The sequence below is a fragment of the Myripristis murdjan genome, chromosome 8 (genome assembly GCF_902150065.1).
Source record: "Myripristis murdjan chromosome 8, fMyrMur1.1, whole genome shotgun sequence".
In the NCBI taxonomy this organism is placed as follows: Eukaryota; Metazoa; Chordata; class Actinopteri; order Holocentriformes; family Holocentridae; genus Myripristis; species Myripristis murdjan.
The window spans coordinates 16378822-16400882 of NC_043987.1; the positions used below are offsets into that span (position 1 = coordinate 16378822).

At 41.4% G+C, this 22061-nt stretch overlaps 1 protein-coding gene across 1 annotated transcript; it reads right to left on the reverse strand.

Annotated features, from left to right (window-relative positions):
- Positions 1-1033: 1033 nt before the first annotated feature.
- Positions 1034-22034, reverse strand: tbl3 (transducin beta like 3). Its single transcript, XM_030058698.1, has 23 exons — positions 21868-22034; positions 21698-21749; positions 21460-21555; positions 21317-21364; positions 21051-21192; positions 20841-20925; positions 19660-19830; positions 18859-18934; positions 18608-18704; positions 18283-18503; positions 17620-17761; positions 16834-16892; positions 16102-16208; positions 15754-15889; positions 14317-14556; positions 13852-13922; positions 13580-13736; positions 10983-11041; positions 9760-9863; positions 6179-6250; positions 5042-5200; positions 3227-3320; positions 1034-1996 (listed from the first exon to the last, which is right to left on the reverse strand). Exons 1-23 carry the CDS (start codon positions 21897-21899, stop codon positions 1591-1593), a joined length of 2826 nt encoding a protein of 941 aa, XP_029914558.1. The 5' UTR covers positions 21900-22034; the 3' UTR covers positions 1034-1590.
- Between the last annotated feature and the right edge of the window lie 27 nt (positions 22035-22061).

The window sequence follows — 22061 nt, forward strand, 5'->3', positions numbered from 1 at the left end:
TGGCTTCAAAGGAACGTGTGTAATAAATTATCCGCATCATTTGCCTTATTCACCTCTGTGCCACATGTGATTCATTGATGTCATGAGGGTGACCAGACATGGAAGTGCTTTAGACTCCAATGTTAAAACTCCTTTATAAAAGTGTCATTTCAAGGAGTACTGAATGAAATGACAGAGATCATGCTATTTTAATTTAATATTCAAATATCTTAAAATATGTTTAAAACATGCAGGTTTCATGATATAAAATGAATGGCGGTGAATGTCAAATTTGAAGTTGATCAGATGAACAGCTGTCCAGAAAATCATAGGACACACATAAACATTCAGTTCAATGGAAGCCAGCTCACTGTGGGCAGGAGGTGGGGGGTGCAGGAAGGCAGGCTCTACGGTAAGTGTGGTCCAATCTGAATGACGTATTTTTATGACCCTAAAGACTGATAGTTGATACACAGTACCTTCATTTTTTCCCATGGTTGTCTGCATCACTTAGAGACTGATATCAAGCAAGACTTCCAGGAATTTGTTTCTAAATGGACCTTTACCTGCCCTGTCACAATGCAGCACTTCCTTCTCCCTTTGTCACATAATCTATATTACTCCAGCTCTTATTCCTGTTTAGGGTTATCTTTTACCTAATGGTAGGCGTGGACGCAGGTGCACTTCCTCACCAACGGCTACAATATAGCTGAATGCTGAACTTTAAAACAAACGTTCAAAAATCAGAAAATACAGCACATCAGAAAAATTAGACCTCTCTTGCACCGACTGATTTTAGGGCCAGGGCCAGAATGCTGTCACATTTCAGTATCACACCGTCAGAGCATCATTCTGGCCCTAAAATTAATTGGCACAGAAGAGTTCTGGTGTACTGCTTTTTTCTGCTTTTTGTCTTTTAACTAATATCTCAGATCTAATTCTCCCAATTTATATAATAAATCTCATTCTTTATGAGTTGTGTCAAAGACATTATGTGACAACTGAAAAGGGCTTTTGTTTCATAGTTCTATAAAGATACAACTCCTTTGCAACATTTCATTATCACAAGGCACACATTTTATTCAAAATTCAACATACAAAATACAGTTATTTGATAAATGTCTTCTTTTGTTTGCAGGAGAGGTGGTAGACCTGGACTACACAGCATTTTTTGAAATAAAAGGTGTTCTTATGTGCTATGAAGGATGTTGGTCCTAGTTGAATAGTGAAATATTAAAAAAGCTATACTTCCTTCCTGCTTTGTTTTCTCCCTCCCTCACTTACAACAGGGTATTTACATAATGTGATTGCTTTCTTACACCAATCAGATCCTGTTGACAGGCGGGAAGAAAGGACACAGAACTTAAGTATCAAAACAGATTAAGAGTCTTGAGGATTTGGCTGCTGACAAGGGGAACCCACAGGCAGGCCTGTTAACCTTAACATTGTTTCACTGCAAGGCCGTTCTGTAGCTGTCGGTGTGTCTATCCCTGCCTGTGCTGCAAGGACCACAAATTAAACGTGTCACTCCAGCTAATGGGCTGAGATAACGGGCTCCTAGGGCTCTTCACACCTGCAGCGAGTCATCAGCGTTCAGCTTGGTGATCCCAGTCAGCTGGCAAGACTCTGGAGGTGTGAAGCGGAAGAGCCTGGGAGACATTTCACCGTTCTGGCTGTCATCTGATCTCTCTCATCTTCTTCCATATCCTCCTCCTCCTCCTCCTCCGAGCTCTCCTCACTTCCAGAGTGGTGGTTGCCATTTGTCTTGCCATTTTCAGCGTGCCCACAAGTGACAAGAGATGCTTTCTTGGCGGCACTTACTTCACCATCCTCTTCCTCCACCGGGCAGTTTGGATCCTCGTCATGTCCACTGTCACTGTTTTCATCTTCATCATTATCTTCCTCCTCCCGTCTCTCCCCGCCTCTGCCTTTTCCACTCCCGCCAGACTCCTTGTCGATCATAAACTGCTGGGTCTCTTTGAGAGGAGTGGTGTCCATTTCCTCATCTTTGTCCATGCTAGAGAGGAAATGCCATCATGGATTAGGATCACAAATCATAAATGCAGGGGAGACCGCTGATGTTTTCTGTCAATATTGAAAATCTTTAAATTTTAAAACTATGCAAAGCAAAAAAAAAAAAAAAAAAGTATTACTGGAGTAAATATCTTTTTGATTAAATGTTTGAATAAAATAAATAAATAAATGCAAATGCTAAAAAAAAAATTAGCAATACTATCAAACAATATTAAACATTTAAAAAAAGAACAAGCAAATAACCTCTTTCATATCAAAGAGGGAAGAAATGGACATCCAATATTCAAAAACACTATCGGTATAACCCTACTTCAAACAGTATAATCACACATTTTAGCTTACACATTAAGTTTAAGTCATTAAATGACAAAACACTGTAGGAAAAGACACAATGCTGTCATCACTACCAAGGATTACCCAAATCCCTATGATCAAAAGGCATGTAAAATGTACAAATACCAGTCAGCTGTCACCTATCAGTTGCAGTACCTGGTATCATCTTTCCATCCACCCCTGCCTTCCTGAAAACAACAATCATTTCCCTCTGGATCTCACATTTTCTCAACATGGAATGCTTCCTCCATTTGAGGAAAAAACGAGCCAGTTGCCTCATCGTCGGCTTCTGGTAAATACTCTGTCAGTGATACTCTGTACTCGGTCAGTCATCTGTAACCCAACACTTCCTTTTTACCAAAATTCTCCACATGCCAAAAGACAACTGGCCTTTGTGTTGGAGGGTATGATCGGCCTGATTACATCCTTTTTGTCATGTATGGTCCAAGAAATGACTAATGGATTACTTAGACATATACTGTTACTGAGTGGAAAAGCAATAAATAAGCACCTAAGGGAAGAGGAATGTGACGCAGCGAATGTAACCAAGCTGTCATGAACCAAAGACATTTCCATGTGGTAACAGACCATTTTCACAGCAGCGATTTTGACATGAAAAGCAGGGTAAACTCAAGTGTTAACTAATAATATAACAAAGGTGTAACAGAGTCACTGGTCCTGGTAGTATTATACCTTAATTAAGGTCAATAGTATCATCTGTGTTTATGCTGCTATTTTAACTCAAAATGACTGTGAAAAATTTCTATTGAATTTTGGGATCAGTTGGCTAGGAGGAGGATGTGCCATGAGTGCTGGCCTGTGACCCGACTATACAGATCACGAGTCTGAGAGCCGCTCTAACCCCGCCCGCCCCTCTCACCTGGCTGGTGCACCTGTCACTCTCATCTTCTGCCACATGTAATCCAGGAACATGGAGGCCTGCAGCAACCGACCGATTCTCTGCATGTGTCTCTCTGTGGGGAGGTAAACAGATAATCAGCAGGTCTCACAGAGTCAGCATTATAGCACTTATTGGTATTAGGTGCTTTAATTTGAATCAGAGGTTGCAGTCAAAAGCATTCGATCGGTCAAAGGGGACACTGCAAAAACTCAAAATCTTACCAAGAATATTTGTCTTATTTCTAGTCAAAATATCTCATTATACTTAAAATAAGACATGATCACCTAAGAAATAACTTGTTTTTAGACAATTTTTTCACTTTTTCCACTGGCAAATTTTGCCAATGAAACGAGCAAATTTTCAAGTGAAAATTCACTTGAAACAAGTGAAAACTGTCTAAAAACAAGTTACTTCTGAGGTGATCATGTCTTATTTTAAGTGTAATGAGATATTTTGACTAGCAATAAGACAAATATTCTTGGTAAGATTTTGAGTTTTTGCAGTGGAACTAGGTTTACTCTGCTTGCACCAAACACAACAAAATTTGCCCTCCCTACACTTCAAATTTATGCTTGATGTGACCTCAAGGTAAAAAGGCTTATGTCATGCTATTTATCTGATCTCAAGGAACCGTGCACTCTGGCATCAGAGGACAATGGCTACTGATCTATGCCAGCAGTCAATCAGGAAACCGAAAACAGTGTGTGTTTTTCTTATCACTGTCTTTTGGAAGAGCCTCCAAAGAGAGGCAAATTCTACAGATGCCATTAAAACCAGTCTTAAAAACTATTTACCTTTACTATCATCTGGCACACTTTTTGCTTTGCACATTTAAAGCCCCTGATACCACCAAGTCAAAGGTCAGCCCTCAGTGGGCCATCTGTGGCTGCCTGTAGTCTTTGTTGTGTCCTGCACCGTCAACCTGCATCAGCGGTTCCCCGGCCAACTGAGCATGTTAAATCAGTGGTGGAAGCCACTGATGACATAGTTTTCTGACTGGCTGTTCTGCCAAAGCAAATGGGGGCACAAGACAATAAACAGAAATCCAGTTGTTTTAAAATTGTGCAAACTAGCTACCAAGCTAGCAAACCAGATAGAGCTACCCGTGGTACACAAACCTGCTTCCACACACAACTTCTTACCAAACGTATTCTCAGTTTGCATAGCAACACCGTTTCAACCAATTGAGAGTGGCGTGAAAATGATGCGCTAATGATCATTTGTTTGTCTTTCCGCGATCATAAGTCTTCCTATTTTCTTTTTTGAAAGACTGGTGCCTCCCCTTGGTATGGAGAGTTATTTCCTCTTACACAGGTGCAGCAGGTTCAAGCATATTGGCGTCAGCTATAGTCTGTGTGGTGTGTCCATGGACGTCTTTTAATCTGACACCATGCAGAGCGGTTTGACCATCGGCCTCAGGTGGAGGTTGACATTGTCTTGGTATGTCCCAGCCATATCGGTCTAAGTTGCTGACACCCCTTTGGCATTTCTATTTTATTTCATAGTGACAGCAGCTCTCCCAGGTGAGCCACCAGGATGTGCCCATGGGCCTATGGTTTGAGGATTTTTTTTTTTTTTTTTCAGTTTCATAATGTTAGCATTGTGAAGCTTTTTCACACTGAGATTAAGGGTTACACAAAGAAACCTTGCTCGACTTTCCTTGCTTTTGCACATACCATATCTCTCTCTCTTTCTCTCTCTCTCTCTCTCTCACACACACACACACACACACACACACACACACACACACACACACACACACACACACACACACACACACACAGTGCTGCTGACCTGTGTATGGTATGAGTCCCTCAAGGTGGGTTCGGGCCCCCTGGTACTGTAACAATTCCTCGGGAGGCAGATGTGTGAGCAGCACCTGCAGGACCGTTTGGGCGTCCAGGCAGCTTCTGGCATTTGTGTTCCACACCACACAGTAACGCAGCAGCGACTCTGGGCAGGAGGGAAATATTACATAGAGGTGGAAAGTGGAGAGATATTCCATATCAGTGGTTCTCAAGCCAGTCCTCAAAAACTTCCTGTCCTAGAACTTTTTGTTCCAGCTACAATCTCACACACCTGAAACCATCCAGGGTCTCACAGTTTCATACCTGCCCCAGAGATGAAAGGGATGGGAGGGAGACGATTCTTTCATGGGCTACTCCTGTCAGCATTTTTGGGAAAAAATGAGACCTCAGCGCCAGAATTTAAATGGGTTGAAAGTATTATTTCCTCTTCCAATAAAACAACATGGGGCTTACTTGTTTGAGAAACACATTTTAAATATGCCTGATGTTTTATGCCTACTAGGTGCGAGGCCTATGTTATTTAAACATCCAGTTAGTAAATGTTCTGGTGCAAAACAATCTTCTGTGCTAGATATGAAAGGGATGGATTTTTTTTGTCATAGCAACCATGCACCGTATGTAGTCAATATAACATTGCGTGACATCACCTCTCATTCATTTTGACCCGGGTTACACCTCTTCCTTTCTCCCTATATTCTCTTTGTGCGCCTGGTTCAGTCAGAAATAAACCCTTAACTGGATCAGGTATGCAAAGTAGCCTCAAGCTGGAGCACAAACTTGCAGACCCAGAGGTACTTGAGGACTGGTTTGAGAACCACGGTTCTATATTGTATTAAACTGCAGCACTGACACGCATTCCTCCCATGCCTTGACTGTCTGTCACGCATCTGGAAAGATGCCAGTGTTGCATCTAAACATGACTCATATCAGGTGTTTTGTAAGAATCAAGCTGAAAGTGAGTAAAAATGCATAGTCATGCTATGCCCGTGATTTCTTCATTAGTATTGTCTCCAAAACTCTTTACAGCTTCTACATACTGTGTTAGAGACTCCATTTCAAGTTTTAAATATCAAGGTATTAAAGGGTACAGATGTAGGACAGGACATCTTCTGACTGTCTGTACCTTTCTGGTCCAGTCGGAGTTTCAGCACTGTCCTCTCCAACAGCTGCTGGCTGTCCTCACTCTGCCGTATTGCTGAGGACAACACAGAATAAGATATTAAAGATGACACACAGAGCACGTGGCTGATACACCTTTGTTCCTGAAAAACTAGTCACCCCCACAGAGGAGGAAATAAATATAAACATATGCCTTGTGCCAAGAGTAGCAACAGTCGTTTACTTGCCATATTATAACCTTCACTTTAATGCTACGGTATGTTCACACACTGTAACTTAAGAATATGTTTTACCCTAATCACTTTTTTCACATTTGTGGTTTTACATAATTTCTGATTAGGGAAAGCAGGACAAAGGACAACGTAGGTTTAAAAAAAAAATGGAAATACTTAATTTATTTAAAACAAAAAGTTAAAAGCTGTGTTACAGTCCTTGACAGTGGAGGTCGATTTGACAATTTTGTTTGTTGCTGACCACAACGTATGTTATTTTTTTCAAGGGAAGGTGCATGTCAGGCTTTGGTGTAGGGTACATGGCTATGCCGTACCTATGGAATAGCTTCTATGCAGAAGCATGAGTCAGCCTTAAGTAATATCAGCTGCACAAAGACATGAAAAAGTCTCTGGGAGCATGAGGCAAGAGATTCTGTGGAGGAAAAGTAGAAAATCCCAAATTCTGAACTGAGTTAACAGAAAAATTCAAGATGACTGTAATCGCTGCCGTCTGTGCCTTTAAAAATGATTGACTTGGGGAGTTGAATACTTTTAGTTAAATATTTCTGTATTATTATAAATAAATCAGCAAAAGTTCCCAATACCCTTTTCATTTTGATATTGTGGAATTTTGTGCAGCTTGTTTGGGGAAAACCTCAGCCTAATCCATCTGAATCAAGTCTACAACACTACATTTTGTCTGTTTTTGTGTCTTTTTACAAATACAAAAAGTATATACATATATATCTGAACCTTTAAAGTAAATGCCACATTTCAAGGGTGGAAACAGTAATATGAACACAATGGCAAGATTTCCTGTCCAACTACACGTTGAATAGCTCCTATTGTGTACACCTCAATGGTTACATAACTCAGACGAAGGAAATTCCTTTTGTGTAAGGGATGAGCGATGACTGAGCAGAACCCACTGAATTGTATCAACATGAAACTGACAATAGACTAGCCCATTGTGTGATGTGCAAGGATGATCTACCTCTTACTACAGTGTATTGCATGTCCTCTTACACTCATCATTTCATTACACAAAAAATAACCACCATTATTGATGCAAGCCTTCAGAAATGTCACCACCAATGAAATGAGGAAAACTACGGAGTCCCAAATGTTTTTTTTTTATCTTGTGGGCACAAGATAATTATCTTGTGGGAACAAGTTATTTATCTTGTGCGCACTATGAACTATACTATACTCATATGCGTCTGTAACGACTTCCGATGCAAACAGCAACCATATAATGGAGAGAACTGAGCTAATCAAGTTTTATTTTCATCTTGGAATACTGTTTGCTGTTTGCATCGGAAGTCGTTAGAGATGCATATGAGTATAGTATAGTTCATAGCGCGTACAAGATAAATAACTTGTTCCCACAAGATAATTATTTTGTGCGCACAAGATAATTATCTTGTTCCCACAAGATAATAACCTGTTCCCACATGATAATAACTTGTGCGCACAAGATAAAAAAAAAAAAAAAAAAAAAAAACTTTAGACTTTAGGGGCTCTGTAGAAAACAGTTGTAGTGTTAAAAATGATTTCTCCCATTGTTTTCTAGCACAGCAACATAGATGACAAAGATGACAGCTTTTTTCAAATGATGAAATACTCAGAGCTGACATGTGATACAACATGATACTGCCAGATTCCTCAGTACAAGTACAGGTTCGGTACAGTCCCACTGCATATTTGTGGTGATATTAAGGCATCAGGCTGCTTGGCTGGTTGGTTAGCATTAAAAGAGATGTGTTCTCCTTTTGTATATAACGTGAATTAACTGGGATAGCAGAGGAGGATTATATAAGAAATTCTTGGGAAATATAAGCTATGTACTGTCCGCAAACTTTTGATTGGTTTTGAAAAGTATCCAAGGAGGGTCGACTCGAGTGCTTCTGGACTTGGTTATAGATATCACTTATCCCCAATCTACAATGCTGTTATTCTTTCATTCTTTCCCAGGAGATTTAGCTACAACTCAGTAAACATGGCATGATCTAACAAAGTCTGATGGTACCCAGGTATAGAGAAGCGAAGCTGCTCACCCTGACGAACCAAAATACATCTCTTAAAGTCCACAGTGTGTGAAGATGTACTACTGAAACTTAAATTTCTCAGAAATCTCTCCAAAGTTCCTTCCCTGAATCTGAGTTGTCAGACAACTGCAACAGGGCATCTCGTCACTATTGGCTAAGACAGCTCCACTGCACTTATCTTCACAAGCTGATGCGCTTTTCTCTTTGACATGAGACATCACAAAAGCTACAGAAATCCAGCATGTCGAGTGCACAGAGGATGACTGTGTGGAATCTGGACGGGGTTATTTTTGGAGCTCGGAGGCCCCGGTGTCAACGGCTGATGGGGCTATTTAAAAGCCGTGTCACACTCTGACAGAGTGTTCCAACTGGTTTGTGCGTCTCCATTCATGGGTGGCTAGAACGTCTGTAACTGAGCTGTAATCTACACTGAACTGGATGCCATTACCATCCTGCTGAAAAACTGAAACCACAGATTATGAGATAAAGGTGAGAAGATATAGTGCTGTGATGAAGCATGGTGTGCCGTGTGTGTTTCTGATGTTTTAAAGAGGACAAGAACTACTAAAGAAAGCTAAATGTTCTTTTAACCTAATGTCACAAGTTGAACCCCAGTTTCAAATGAGAGCACATCGGTGTACATGAAAGCCACAAACAAAGGTCAGCTTAGAGCAGCCGTTCTCAATGTTTTCCACCCCAAGGCTCACCTACTCATCTTTATAACATGTTAGAGCCCAAAAGTAAATATTTTTCCTCACAAACTCTTTTAGAAAACCTATTCTTTTGTTTAAACAAGTACTGTCACTAAAATCAGTTTTTCTTATGAAGTGAAATACTGGTGGGTCATGAAATCAGACTTTTGGTAAAGACGATAAAACAACAGTAAAAAAAAAAAAAAAAAAAAAAAAAAACACATAACAGCCCCTGCCTGTGATTTTTTTTTAAAAAAAAATCATAGGCATCAGAACGCTGACATCACATCCTCGAAGGCCAAGTCAGACGTGTGGGAGAAAATTCAGTATAATTACAGACACTGAGAATGACGTTATGAGTGACTTTGCTGTTTAGCCAAACTGAAGCTTAAAATAAACATACTCAGGCATGGAGAATCATGCTTAGAGAAAACTGCAGGTAACCGCTCGGGTGCTGTATTGAGCTTTGTTGGTTCGAGTCAGGCACCTTTGGGTCCTGCATGGGTCCGGTTTGTAAAGCTGGACCCATGCAGGACTCTGACGTCTACCCATGGCATTCTGCGGCCCACTAGACGGGCTCTCTTGTCCCACTGATGTAGAGACAATGGACGGCAGAGTGGCAGCATTTTGTACCTTTGATGACAGTGAGCACGGTGTGAGGCTGGTCCAGGGAGATGGCGAGGCCCAGGGCCTTTAGATACCTCTTCTCATGGAGCAGGTTGGTCAACTCCTGTTGCCTTCAGACACAAGAAACACACAGACACCAGTTCACACTTAGCGAGTCATGTTCGCCTGTGAACGTGCCACTCTGCATGAAATGTGCTGTACAAATAATCTTGCCTTGCCTGCGAAACAATAGATGCACAGTACTTCCTTGTAGGTCATGGAGGGGATGGGAACAGGAGGGGGAGTGGGGTGGGTGTGTGTGTGTGTGTGTGTGTGTGTGTGTGTGTGTGTGTGTGTGTGTGTGTGTGTGTGTGTGTGTGTGTGTGTGTGTGTGTTGGGGGGTGTGGGTTCAAGTCAACACACACAGACTATTCACTTCATTTGGTGCTCATGTTTTGTGGCCCCTGTGCAGCTCAGCTTGCATGAAATGAACAATATGAAGTAAATCACTGCAGTAGAAAGGTACAGGGAGTTAAGTGATTCTCAGTTTTGTTTCCAAAAGGACAAAAAGGACAAGGCTCAGGATGCTGTTGCCTGGACTGACGGAGCACAATGTGAGAACAGTCTATCTTCATTTACTGGAATAGCAGGGCACTCCACCTTTTTTATTCAGATAAAGGATAAAGGATAGAAAAATGCATCTGGTGTGTTTACTCTGTGACTCACTTGAGTCTGGTGTCAAATGGGTCATCCCTTTGTGTCCCTAGCTTTTGTCAAAAATAAGTGAATGCGCGTGTGTGTCAGTGAGTGAGTGCATGTCTGTGTGTTTGCATGAGTTAATGTGTACCTGAATACAATGAAACGCACAATCATTTGAGACCTCACGGTTATTAGAATACAAAAGTGTGCACACACACACACACAAACACAGACACACACAGCCAGCCTTGACCCATGGCCCACTGAGGTCCACCTTAGCCTAACAAAGTGTTTCTGTGTTTATCAGGTGACAGACAGAGCGGCAGCCGGAGGAAGAGTGAAAACAGTTCATGTCTGGGGCCTACTGACTGATCTCAGACCTCTGACCGCTGAAAGAGGAGAGAATGTGGTGTTTCCCCGACCACTTCAGCTTGAGTGGCCAAATACAGGATGGAAAGTGGAAGGCTGGGTTACATCAGTCTTCTTCATGACATTTAATCCATTTTCTCATTTCAGTTCACATCTGGAGGATAAAGTTCTGTGAAACTCACTTGAGTATCTGATCCTCCTGCTTGGCCTGCTCCTCTGCCAACTCCACCTCGGTCACGTCCTAGAGGTAAAGGGAGGACATTTTTTAATGATGTTCTGTCACGGCAGGGAGATTCCCTCACGGTGGTCACAGTGCAAAGTCAGCACCTGGACCTTCAGGTGACCTGCGGGACACTTCAGCAGGGTAGAGACCTGCTGTCACGGTGAGGTGACCCAACCCGGCTGCCCCAACACACAACAATGTGGTATTTCATTCATTATCCAAATATCCTTGGAATTTAACTTTGACGCAATTACTGACAACACAAGCATGTCACATTAAGTGACCACAAGTGGTGGTTTGTTGGTCTTTGGGACTGCCAGTCAATTTGGAGTGGACCACAGACAATATTGTACTTACTGTTGTCAAGTGCAGTCTCAAGTAGTAGATAGATAGATAGATAGATTCTATATAGAAGTAACAAAAGCAGGGCACATAAATTGATATAAAAATATATATTTTTTTAAATATAAAAACAAATATATAAAACTGCAAATGCTTTGAAAATAATATTGTTTGCAAATAGCTTTTTTGGCCTTCGAATTTGCCCATGCAAAACTGAACTTTATGCAGTGTTTGAATGCATATGATTTAGACTCCACTTTCTGAAAAAAAAAAAAAAAAGTATCAGCAAAAAATTTTTAAATTTAGGTTACAGAGGGTTAGTGCATGAGAGAAATGTGGATTACTGGTACTACAATTTTCATTTTACTGACTGGCTCTTGACTTACTTGACGACTAAAGACTAAGGCTGCATCATTTGAAAACCACTGGTATAAACAACAAATGAACTAGCTAGTTTTCAGCTTTTAAGAAATATTCCACCCTTATTGTTAATCTGATGTTCATTAAATTCCAGGACTTTTTTCTATGATGAAGTGTTGTAATGTAACCTTTTGTTACACCTTCTCTCCCTTAACCCAGTTCTACCCCATTCTACTTCAGTTACTGATTTCTGACATTTAATAGAATTATATCTGACATCCCGCAGAGAATTGACACCAAAGCCTCAAGTTTCCTGTTTATGTTCAAGATTATTGGAAAATGTTACCAAACCACACACCACACCCTGCCCACTATGTTTAGCAAGTTATACATGGGAAAAAAACAAAACAAAATTACACCCTCAAACAACACAATTGACATAGAAATGCAAGGCACAATGCCACAAGCTGTTATTGTTTGGATATAATCAAAGTAATTCAGGTTGGATTTGCACGTTAATGCCATTACACAATCATCCTGTAGAATGAATGAGCTACTTGGGTGACAGTTCTCATTCAGGCAGGCGTAGACCTGGGGAAGGCAGACCAATTTGCAGCACCACCTGTTTCAGGGAAGGGATACTCTGATAATAATAGTTAAGCCATATTAAGTTGCCTAGCAGCACATATCATCTTTAAAGTGATGCCTGAGATTCAGCATTTTCCAAAGCAACATGATGCAACTGAGGAGGCCAAACAGTCAGCAAAATTGGCCAAAGTCCAACTTCCCTGACAGTGCCACTAAAGAGAATAGTTACCTACAACACAAGACCATAGCCTCAAAAAACAGCATGGAGCTGAATCAACCACTAAGTGACAGCCTCAAGAAAAACTGTACATCAAAAGCACCCCAGCGCTGATGATTATAGCAGGACTACCACTCAAAAACTGGTTTCTAACCAAGACCCAGATGATACACATTTCTGTGCGCTTAGATGAATGAAATATAGAACTATTTTAGACACAAAAGGCTTCATATTGGTTGTATATTGGTCCAATATCCCAGTACACAAAGTTCAAGACTTGTACAGGAGTCCAGGAAGTTTTAAGATGTTTCAAGGGCAAAGGATGGCTCCATACATGGCACTTGACATTCATATTTTGTTATGTAACGTTTCATGCAATGTGATGCCACAATGATGAACTTCCCTTTGAATTCCTGTTGTTGTGCACGTTGCAGGTCACAAAGCATTTAACTCCGATCATCTTGCAATAAGTTAAACTTAAACTTCTTCATTAAAATTATAATTTAATGCCTATATGTGGCTATGAACAAGTTATGCTGTGGTACCTGATATGACTCCTGCGCCTTATCTCACAGTTAATAGAGCAACAGTTTATAATATAGGTAATAATATAGCAAGGTTTGTCAGTCTTGTGAGTCAGGTCAGCGTCATTTCTGTGCGTTCTTATTTCACTGCTTTTCCTTATTGTTGGTCAGCAGTGACGATCACTGTTTATCACCATAATCAGTGGGCAAGTCGGTCATATGTGATAAAGGTAGTGAGGGTGTTTGAAAAATAGACTTTTGAAAGCACATTTCCAATCTCATGACCCAAACATAAACCAGGAAGCAACATAAAACACATCACACTGGCGCTCCTCTTATTGGAAATGGCGGTACAACAACAGAATGAGCATAAGCCCAGATTCTTCATACAAAAAAAAAAAAAGCCTCAGCACTATCTTTTTGTATGAATCCACCTCTTTTCGCAGGTAAAAGAAATAAAACTTCTTATTCCTGTCTCCGCAGCGTCCTACCTAAACAGATGAATGTCAGTCTAATCCCACTTACCAGCCAGATGGTGATGTTGGAGTCCGCCGACCCGGTCACCATCTTGTCATCCTTGCGACTGGCATGGAGCCCCCACACCTTGTCCTGGTGGGCGTCCAGCGTCTTGACACACTCGTTGGTTTTTATGGTCCATAGCTTGACCAAACCATCTGAGCCACTAGGAAGCGAGCATGGTTGGGGGTGTCGAATTAGAATTGTGTATTTTAAAGTTAAACTTGTATTCTTTCTACTTTAATGAAGGCGTGTATCACATGGGAGGAAAGTGGGAGTACCTGGTGAGCAGCTGAGTCCCTCGGCTTACAAAAATGACCTTCAAAACTGACGCATCATGACCCTCGAATGTCTAAACAAATTAACAATAAAAATACCAATCAGATTGGTGCCACTTCCCAGGAAAATAACAGGGAAATTGTTCCCTTTGTTTGCCAAAAGGTACAGTCAGGCATCACAATGAAATTGGTTTATGGCTCAGATAACAGCAGTGATGTCAAGCTCAAGATTAAGTACTTATGTTTCAGATGAATAATTATAACCCAGAGGCGTTACGCTATAGCTGAATGGTAATGTACACAACATTATATCATAACTCATGTCAGTGTTGAATATACTGAAGTGTAACACTGTGATATCGACTGAAGATAAAAAGAAAAAAGAAAATTATCAGTGGCGGTGAGATAGTTACTCCATTTCTCACACATACACACACACAAACACACACACCTACTCCCATACCCCACCTTGAGACAGCTGAAGTCTTGCAGGCTCCAGAGCTTGGTGGTGCCGTCAGCAGAGGAGGTGGCCAGCACCTGGTCGACAGGAGAGAAGCAGACAGCCCAAACCCCGCGACGGTGGCCCCGGAAAACCCCCAGCAAGCCCAGGTCCCTGTCACCTGCCAAGGACCACAGCTTGGCTGTGCGATCCTGGGAGCCCGATGCCAGCAGCTTGTCATTGGGCGACACCGCCACACTGTTTACATCCTGAGAAACGATAGAGATGAGGAAATGAGAAAAACATTTCGACAACAAAATGTACAAGAGGGGAAGAGCTAAAGCACAGGGGTCCTTGAGTGAACAAAAGATTCTCAGAATAAGCATGATGTATGGGCCGCTAGAGAAGACAGGACACAATGTCAACTGAGACCCAGTGACTTCAGATTCAAATGGATAGTGTGACTACAGCCCCTGACTGTACAGTCTCAGTACAAAGAGCAAACAGGACAAACAGAAGACAAAATGTATTAATGTAGACAAAAAAGTAGATACAGTAAGCCTGGGTGTGTGTACAAAAGGTTGGCATCAATTGGACTTGCAGTGTGCCAAAATATACTGAAAATATGCATGATATTATACTGACATTGGTCACACTACTATTGGAAGAAAGGATGGAAGGAGGGAAGGAAGGAAAGAAGAAAGAAAGAAAGAAAGAAAGAAAGAAAGAAAGAAAGAAAGAAAGAAAGAAAGAAAGAAAGAAAGCCCAATAAGGTTCCACCTTGCATCCCTTGTAACAGGAGTTAGGAGGAAACGTAATGTGAGAAAGAGGAAGATGGTGATAAAAGAAGATGGAAAGCGAGGTGGAATAGGGTTAGGAACAGGGTCAGGATTTTTTTAAAAAAAATCACATGTACGATCACGTGTCGTCCACCTACGTGACAACACACAGAGAGGATCTCATCAGCTTGGAAATAATTTACCATTCTTCCAGCAGGATCACCTGACCTGGTTGCGCACGATATTTAGATGAAGTTTTCTGGGGAATGTTTACATATCACCACAAGGAAATTGAACAAGCCAAGCAATGCTGAATTATAGACCGTCAACTATCACCTGAGTCAGAGGTGAGTGGGTGTGTGAAGGGGTTATATAACAGCAATCACAGAGAGTAATCAGTTCCACAGAAACACTTCCTTAAGAGAAAAACATCGAGCTGCCAAGCAGGGTTTACAAAGATGTTTCCACTATCTCACACAGACACCAGTGTGTAAGCACACGTGTGTACGTGTGGTGGAATGCTGTTGGAGTGTATGAAACCAAAAAAAACAAAAGTATGCATACACACACACACACACACACACACACACACACAGATAGATAGATAGATAGATTATTGCACATGCAAATGACAGCAGCTTTATATTCTTCTGGACTCTGTAAATGAATTTATTTTTGAGCGTGCACCTTGTCATGTGCCTTCTCAGTGGCACGGGCAGTCAGCTGATGGATGTCCGCTCCTGTTGTAGAGAAGTCCGCAGGCAGTTCCCACACCTTGACAGTACAGTCCTGACTGCCGGACGCTATGAATGATGCTTTCAACCTGGACACGCACGCACACGCACACAAACATGCAGAGGAAAGCGAACAGAGTTGGTCATTTGAAACCCAGGGCCACATCAGTCGCTGATTTCTGATTAACCCAGAGGAGATCCCGTTGGTTAAACTTTTATGAGCTTAATAAATGATTTGAAAGCTGCTGGCATACACACTGTACGGGAAATGGTCTGATTTCAGGGAAGTAAAAAGAATTACCTGGAGCAGGTGATTGACCCCACAGCATCGGCATGGCTGAAGCCCTGGGCCACACAACGCACCTGACCACTGGCACTGTCCATCTGCCACACACGTATGGACTTGTCCTGGACACACACACACACACACACACACACACACACACACACACACACAACCACAAAATATGCAAACACTCAGATGAGCTGGATTTTCTGCTTTGCTTTGGAGCATGTCAGTGTTATTTTGTGAACTTACATTTACAGTGAAACGTTCATGTAAGTTGAATAGAATTCAGCTCACGCATCTGATTCACTCAGTTTAAGTATTCAATGAATATTTCAACTTAGCTGCACATGCATGTAAATAGAATAGAATAGAATAGAATAGAATAGAATAAAATAGAATAGAATAGAATAAAATAGAATAGAATAGAACAGAATATACTTTATTATCATGTCCTGCATGAAAATTGTCTTTGGTCTCACAAATAAAACACATAGAATACATTAAAAATAATCTATTATGTCCAAGGTTTTCTTATTCTTTTATTCACTGTCCTTGAACGATGCCAACATTGAACTCACTGTCAGTCCACGTTCTTTTGGATCAGGAGATTAAATGGTTAGGAAAAAAGAGCTTATATACATGGAAAAAACAAGATCCCAACAGTAACAGAAAAAAAACACTTTTAAAATAAGAGCCCTGGTTGTTTTTTGCTTTTAGTCAACCAGGAAATGGCTGTGTGCTCACCTTGGCACAGCTTGCGAAGAGAGCGCCCTTTTTGAAAACATCTAACGAGAGGACAGTATCTGTGGGGGAAGACAAAAAGAAGGAAAAAGCAAGGTGTTGCCAGAGGAGATTAATGCAGGGTGATGACACATCAGTGGGGCCTGCCCTGCCACAAACCTCACCTTGACTAAAAAAAAAAAAAAACCCTGACAGCCTGTCTGCTGTTCTCTCAGCTATGCATTTGCATCCTGGTGCCTCTAATGACAGCTTTCAGTCTCACATAACTCTGACACAAAGTGACCTGAAACATTGATGTTCCACGGCTCTTTGCATGCCACACTGTCATCAAACACTGTAAGTATCAGTTCACTGAACACTGATGAGCATACCAGGATGAAAAATGCTCCCTCAAGTAACCAATCATTCTTGTTTCAACTCCATTTACAAATTTTCCAAAAGTATGAGTATAGCATATTAAAGACCACCTTTGTAATAATAAATCACACCCCCTTTTGCATAATCCATTTCCTGTTAGTTTCACATAAAAATACTTATTTAGGCTGTCTTTTCCCTCTTATTTGCCTCTTTCCCTCATGACAGCGGCAGATTAAACTGGTAAAATCAATTAAGAATCAGAGATTTCATCTGGCATCATTTGGTCGATCTATGGTCTGGAGAAAGTGAGTGGTCCTAAAATTTGGCTCGATACAGAGCTACATCCACACACACACACACACACACACACACACACCACCACACCATTCCATCTCTCAATACGCTGCTGCCCTCTGCTGGCTGAGTGTGTACCTGTGTGTCCGTAGAGGATCTGGCAGCTGTTTGTCAGCAACTCAAACACCTTGAGCTGACAGCTGTTGGTTGCCACGACGATGTGACTGTCCCCTTTGCCCAGGAACTTCACGTCCAGCACCTCATCACTGTAACCCACAAACTGCAAAGAGTGGACAGGAGAAAATGTAAGAAACCAGCCTACATTACCTTGATAAGTGTTCTGTGTGCCTATTAAATTTGTGTTGCTCCAGGGTTGGATTCTCAAATGCGCTCTTACAGCAGATCTTAAGAATTTGTTAAAGGAATTTTTAAAAAAAAATTCTTCAGAAGGTTCTTAAGTGCAATTCCTCAAGTTTTCTTAGGCTTATTTCTTAAGAATTTCTTTAATTTTCAGTCTGAATTAACTAGAGTAAATAAACTTTCTATCTTTGAGGCTAGAAAACTGATTTTTTTTTACTGTTATTTCAAGAATACCATTTATTTGTAACTTTTTTCTTAAGAAGAAATAAAAGAAGAGTTAAAAACATATATAAGAACTGCTTTTGTTGTTGCTGTTTTCCTTTTTATCTTAGGACTAATATTAAGGAAAAAAAAAAAGACACTTGAGGAAGATTTTTTTCCCCTTCTCAAATACATATATAGCATCAGTGTCTGGAGCATTTAAGCACTCACTGCACCCACCTGCTGCTGCGTGGTGAGGCCGGGCAGCTGGTAAAGCAGTATGTTGTGCTCTGCGGTGACGGCAGCCAGTCTGGAGGAGGCGGGCAGGGGAAGGAGGTAGGTCAAGCTGGAGGGGTTGTCGTCTTCCTCTTTGCCATCCTCGGAGGCGGCGACGGGAGCCGAGGGGAGGGTCTGGGTGTACACGCATCTCGCTGTGCTGGCCTCCCACACTCTCAACACACCTACAGGGAGGAATGACACAATCACTCAAAGTGTAGCTCTGAAGAGCAGACGTCGGGACTCATGCTTGGCGATATAGTCAGTCAGGTCAGGGCATGACTCTAACCTTTGCTGCCTGCTGTGATGAAATGCAAGTCCTTGGTCTTTACTCCAATTTGAGAGAAGTCCCCCTTCGCAGGGAGCAACACAACTCCCTCCACTGCCTGGAGGCAAAGACAACACAGAAACATGTTGCTCAAAATCAGTATTTCTCAAAAGGGAATACAAAGGGATTTAATTTTTTTTAAGTAATTCGGACAAGACATCAGAATTGCTTGCAAAGAACAGAAGTTTTTAGATTCAGCACACCAGTCATACCTCATAGACTGGTACGGTTCTCTTGACCGTCCGGGTCTTCAGATTCCACACTGTGCAGATCTTATCCCTGCCAGAGCTACACAGAAAGATCAGGACACAGTTACAACCATGAAGCACATTCGATTACAACACTTACTAAGGACTGACAGACTAAAGTATAAAGAGTGCTGCAGACACTAAAACTGATACGACTGATAAAACATGGATACATGAAATACAGCAACAAATAAATATCCTGTCATGCAATGCTTTCGTTTGTACTCATTTGCCGACAAAATCAAAAAAAGTACAGGACGGACGCCCAAAACAAAGTGCAAGGCAAAAATACAAAGTAAAAAAACATGAATCCCGCTCGCTTTCCTCTCTGATCAGTATTTACTGGGCTAACATCAGCGCTGCATCGCATTCTGACAAATACTGATCAGAGAGTTGATCAAGTGTGCATTTACTCATTTGCCAACACACACACTGAATATACATAACATATTTGAATTTTAGAAAGACATTACCATCCTTCTGACAGACCTGCAGCCACTTTTTATATAATCCACATCTCAGACAGTCAACACTCTCAAAGCTTTAAAATCTTTCTTGTGTGCTTCTGCTTCTCTTTATCTAAATCTCCTCCTTTGTAATTGGTAGAAACTCAATAAGAGAAAACACTAAAGGATCATGGCTTTAAGCTGGATCCACCACATCAGTGTCCTTCATGACAAGACAAGGTGGTGTTAAGATTTTGTAAATATGGCGAAAAGCGCTGCTGTCACCAACATGTGCTGACGCCTGATGGCTACACGGTACCTGAGCATGGTGCCGCCGTCAGGGCTGAAGGCGAGGGAGGTGACGGCGCTGTAGTGGCTCTGAAGCACACACACACACTGGCTGGAGCGCAGGTCCCACAGCCGGATGCCACAGTCCAGCGAGGAGGAGAAGAGCTGCAGCAGGCTGATGTCTGGGTGGAACTGGACCAGGCTGCACAGACACACAAGGACAGCTATGACACTGAACTATTTCAATTCTCAGCATAAATTCAATGGGCTGAAGGGCCAATTAACCAGATTTTTTTGGTCTGAAACTATGCCACAACTGAGGAAGAGAATTCAAAATATCCAGATAATGATTTAGTTTTGTGTAACGACATAATACATTATTACTGCCTTCTCCGACCCAAACTGTGGAACAGATTTCTAAACCCACAGATAATCTGGGATTTAGTCTGCAACTCTTGCCTCCTCTGACAATTTTACAGTAAAAATAGAGAACTTTAAAAGAACATAATTGTGCAAAAGTCTCCACTCTCTCTTTTTTTAAACTGGTCAATGGTGAAATTACCAATAATGATATAAAGCTGTAACTGTGACTCCGTGGCTGATAATATCAGCAGAAGAATGTATTACTCAAATCCCATTAGTTATCCATACAGAGTTATTCTAATTAAATGAAATAAACAAAACACTCTTCATTGTGGTAATTGTAGCTGTACTTTGATCAAGTCCATTAAATCACCCAAATATTAATTTCGCAAAAGCCTCAAGCCTTAAGTCACAGGGTTCTCTATGTGCTGACCTGTAGTTTTATTTAACAGTGTTTTCACTTGTACTCTATTGTCACACAGCACGTCTCTTCTGCACTGCACTGTATGTGAGGTCCAGTTAACATTTCTCCTGAATAAAATACATATTGCATTGCACATCTGTCAGTAATATGTTAGGACCAGCTAATTATTGTGTATCCACTGTATTTAGTCAATTAAGGCAATTAGAATTATGCAGCTCCTGGTGCAATAAAGCATCAGATATTATATAAAAAAAAATAAAAAAAAATCTTCACCTCAATATGACAGGCATCTGAACAGAACCCTATAACGAACAACTTTTATCGTGATAAAAGTTGCAAAGCCAAGCAACAGTTTTTTTCACATACAAATCATTTTAGGAAATAAGCCTCTGTGCATTTTCTACCGCACTGACATCTGGACTTACTGTACAACTCCAGACGACCCCTTCAGGTTGTGAGTGCAGTACTGCTTCACTACATCCCAAAGCTTAATGGTGCCATCACAGCCACCTGCAAGACAACACAAAGATAAAATGTTAAATTACAAACTGTGTATACAGCCCAGATTAGATTAAAATAACACGCCATACAATGCATAAATCTCATTGTCATCAGTCCAGTGTTTTTTAGCGGACCTGTGGCCAGAAGTGTGGAGGTGGGGTCGAAGGTCATACTGGCTACTGGTACAGTGTGAATGGCCTTCCATGAGCGAGTGCACTGGGCTTTCCTCCAGTCCCACTGTTTCAGCAGCAGAGCCCGACTGGCTGTCACCAGAATCTATGGAGGGAGACAAGATCAGCAAAACATGGAGCTGCAGGTTTGACAGAAACACATCAGAAGTATTTGTTAGAGGGTGAGGATTAGTAGTTTATGTGAGGAAGTGGCTCAAATGTTTGCGTACCTCGTCATCACAGCTGAGCGCAAAGGAAGTGATGTCCTCCTGGTCATCCTGCATTCATAACATGGAGAAATATAACACCAGAAGTGCAAGATAATTCAGTGCATGTCAACATCCAAGCAGGGATGAGGGAAGTCTGGACTCACCTGCTCGATGCTGTGGACAACCTTCCCTGTGCTGATTTCCAAAACATTCACACGTGATCCACATGTACAGAAGATGTGCTTCTCATCTTTGCTGATCTGAAGAGTGGGGGGAAAAAAGCAAACACAGAGATCATGTAACTCTTAGACGGATCCAGAAGGATATATAAACTAGCCTGTAGGTCATCTCTGCAGTGTGGATGAAGTTTAGAGGCGCTGATACACGAAACAGACAACTCACCTGCACTTTGCCTCCTTTATAAAACGGCTCAATCTTGTTGGAAACATCATAGCTATACGGGAGGAGCAGAAATACAATGTTAAGTTGCGTTTCAAGTGACAGCTAACCTGTAGCCAAGAGAGTCGTTTAGCTTATGTCTGTAGTCTCCACGTGCAATGCGTCAAACTTACTTTGTTTTGAAATGCAGATTGGTGTTTGCCATCTTGTTCAGAAAGTCTGCCAAAATATATTTTTTTTAAAAAATGGCAGTTTAAATAATTTCGATCACTTATTTCCTATCTAGCACGTTGGCGACGATCAACACAACCCATCCCGCATGTGTTGATAAGCGAGTCGCTGCCATTCTACGTCATCTGGATGTACT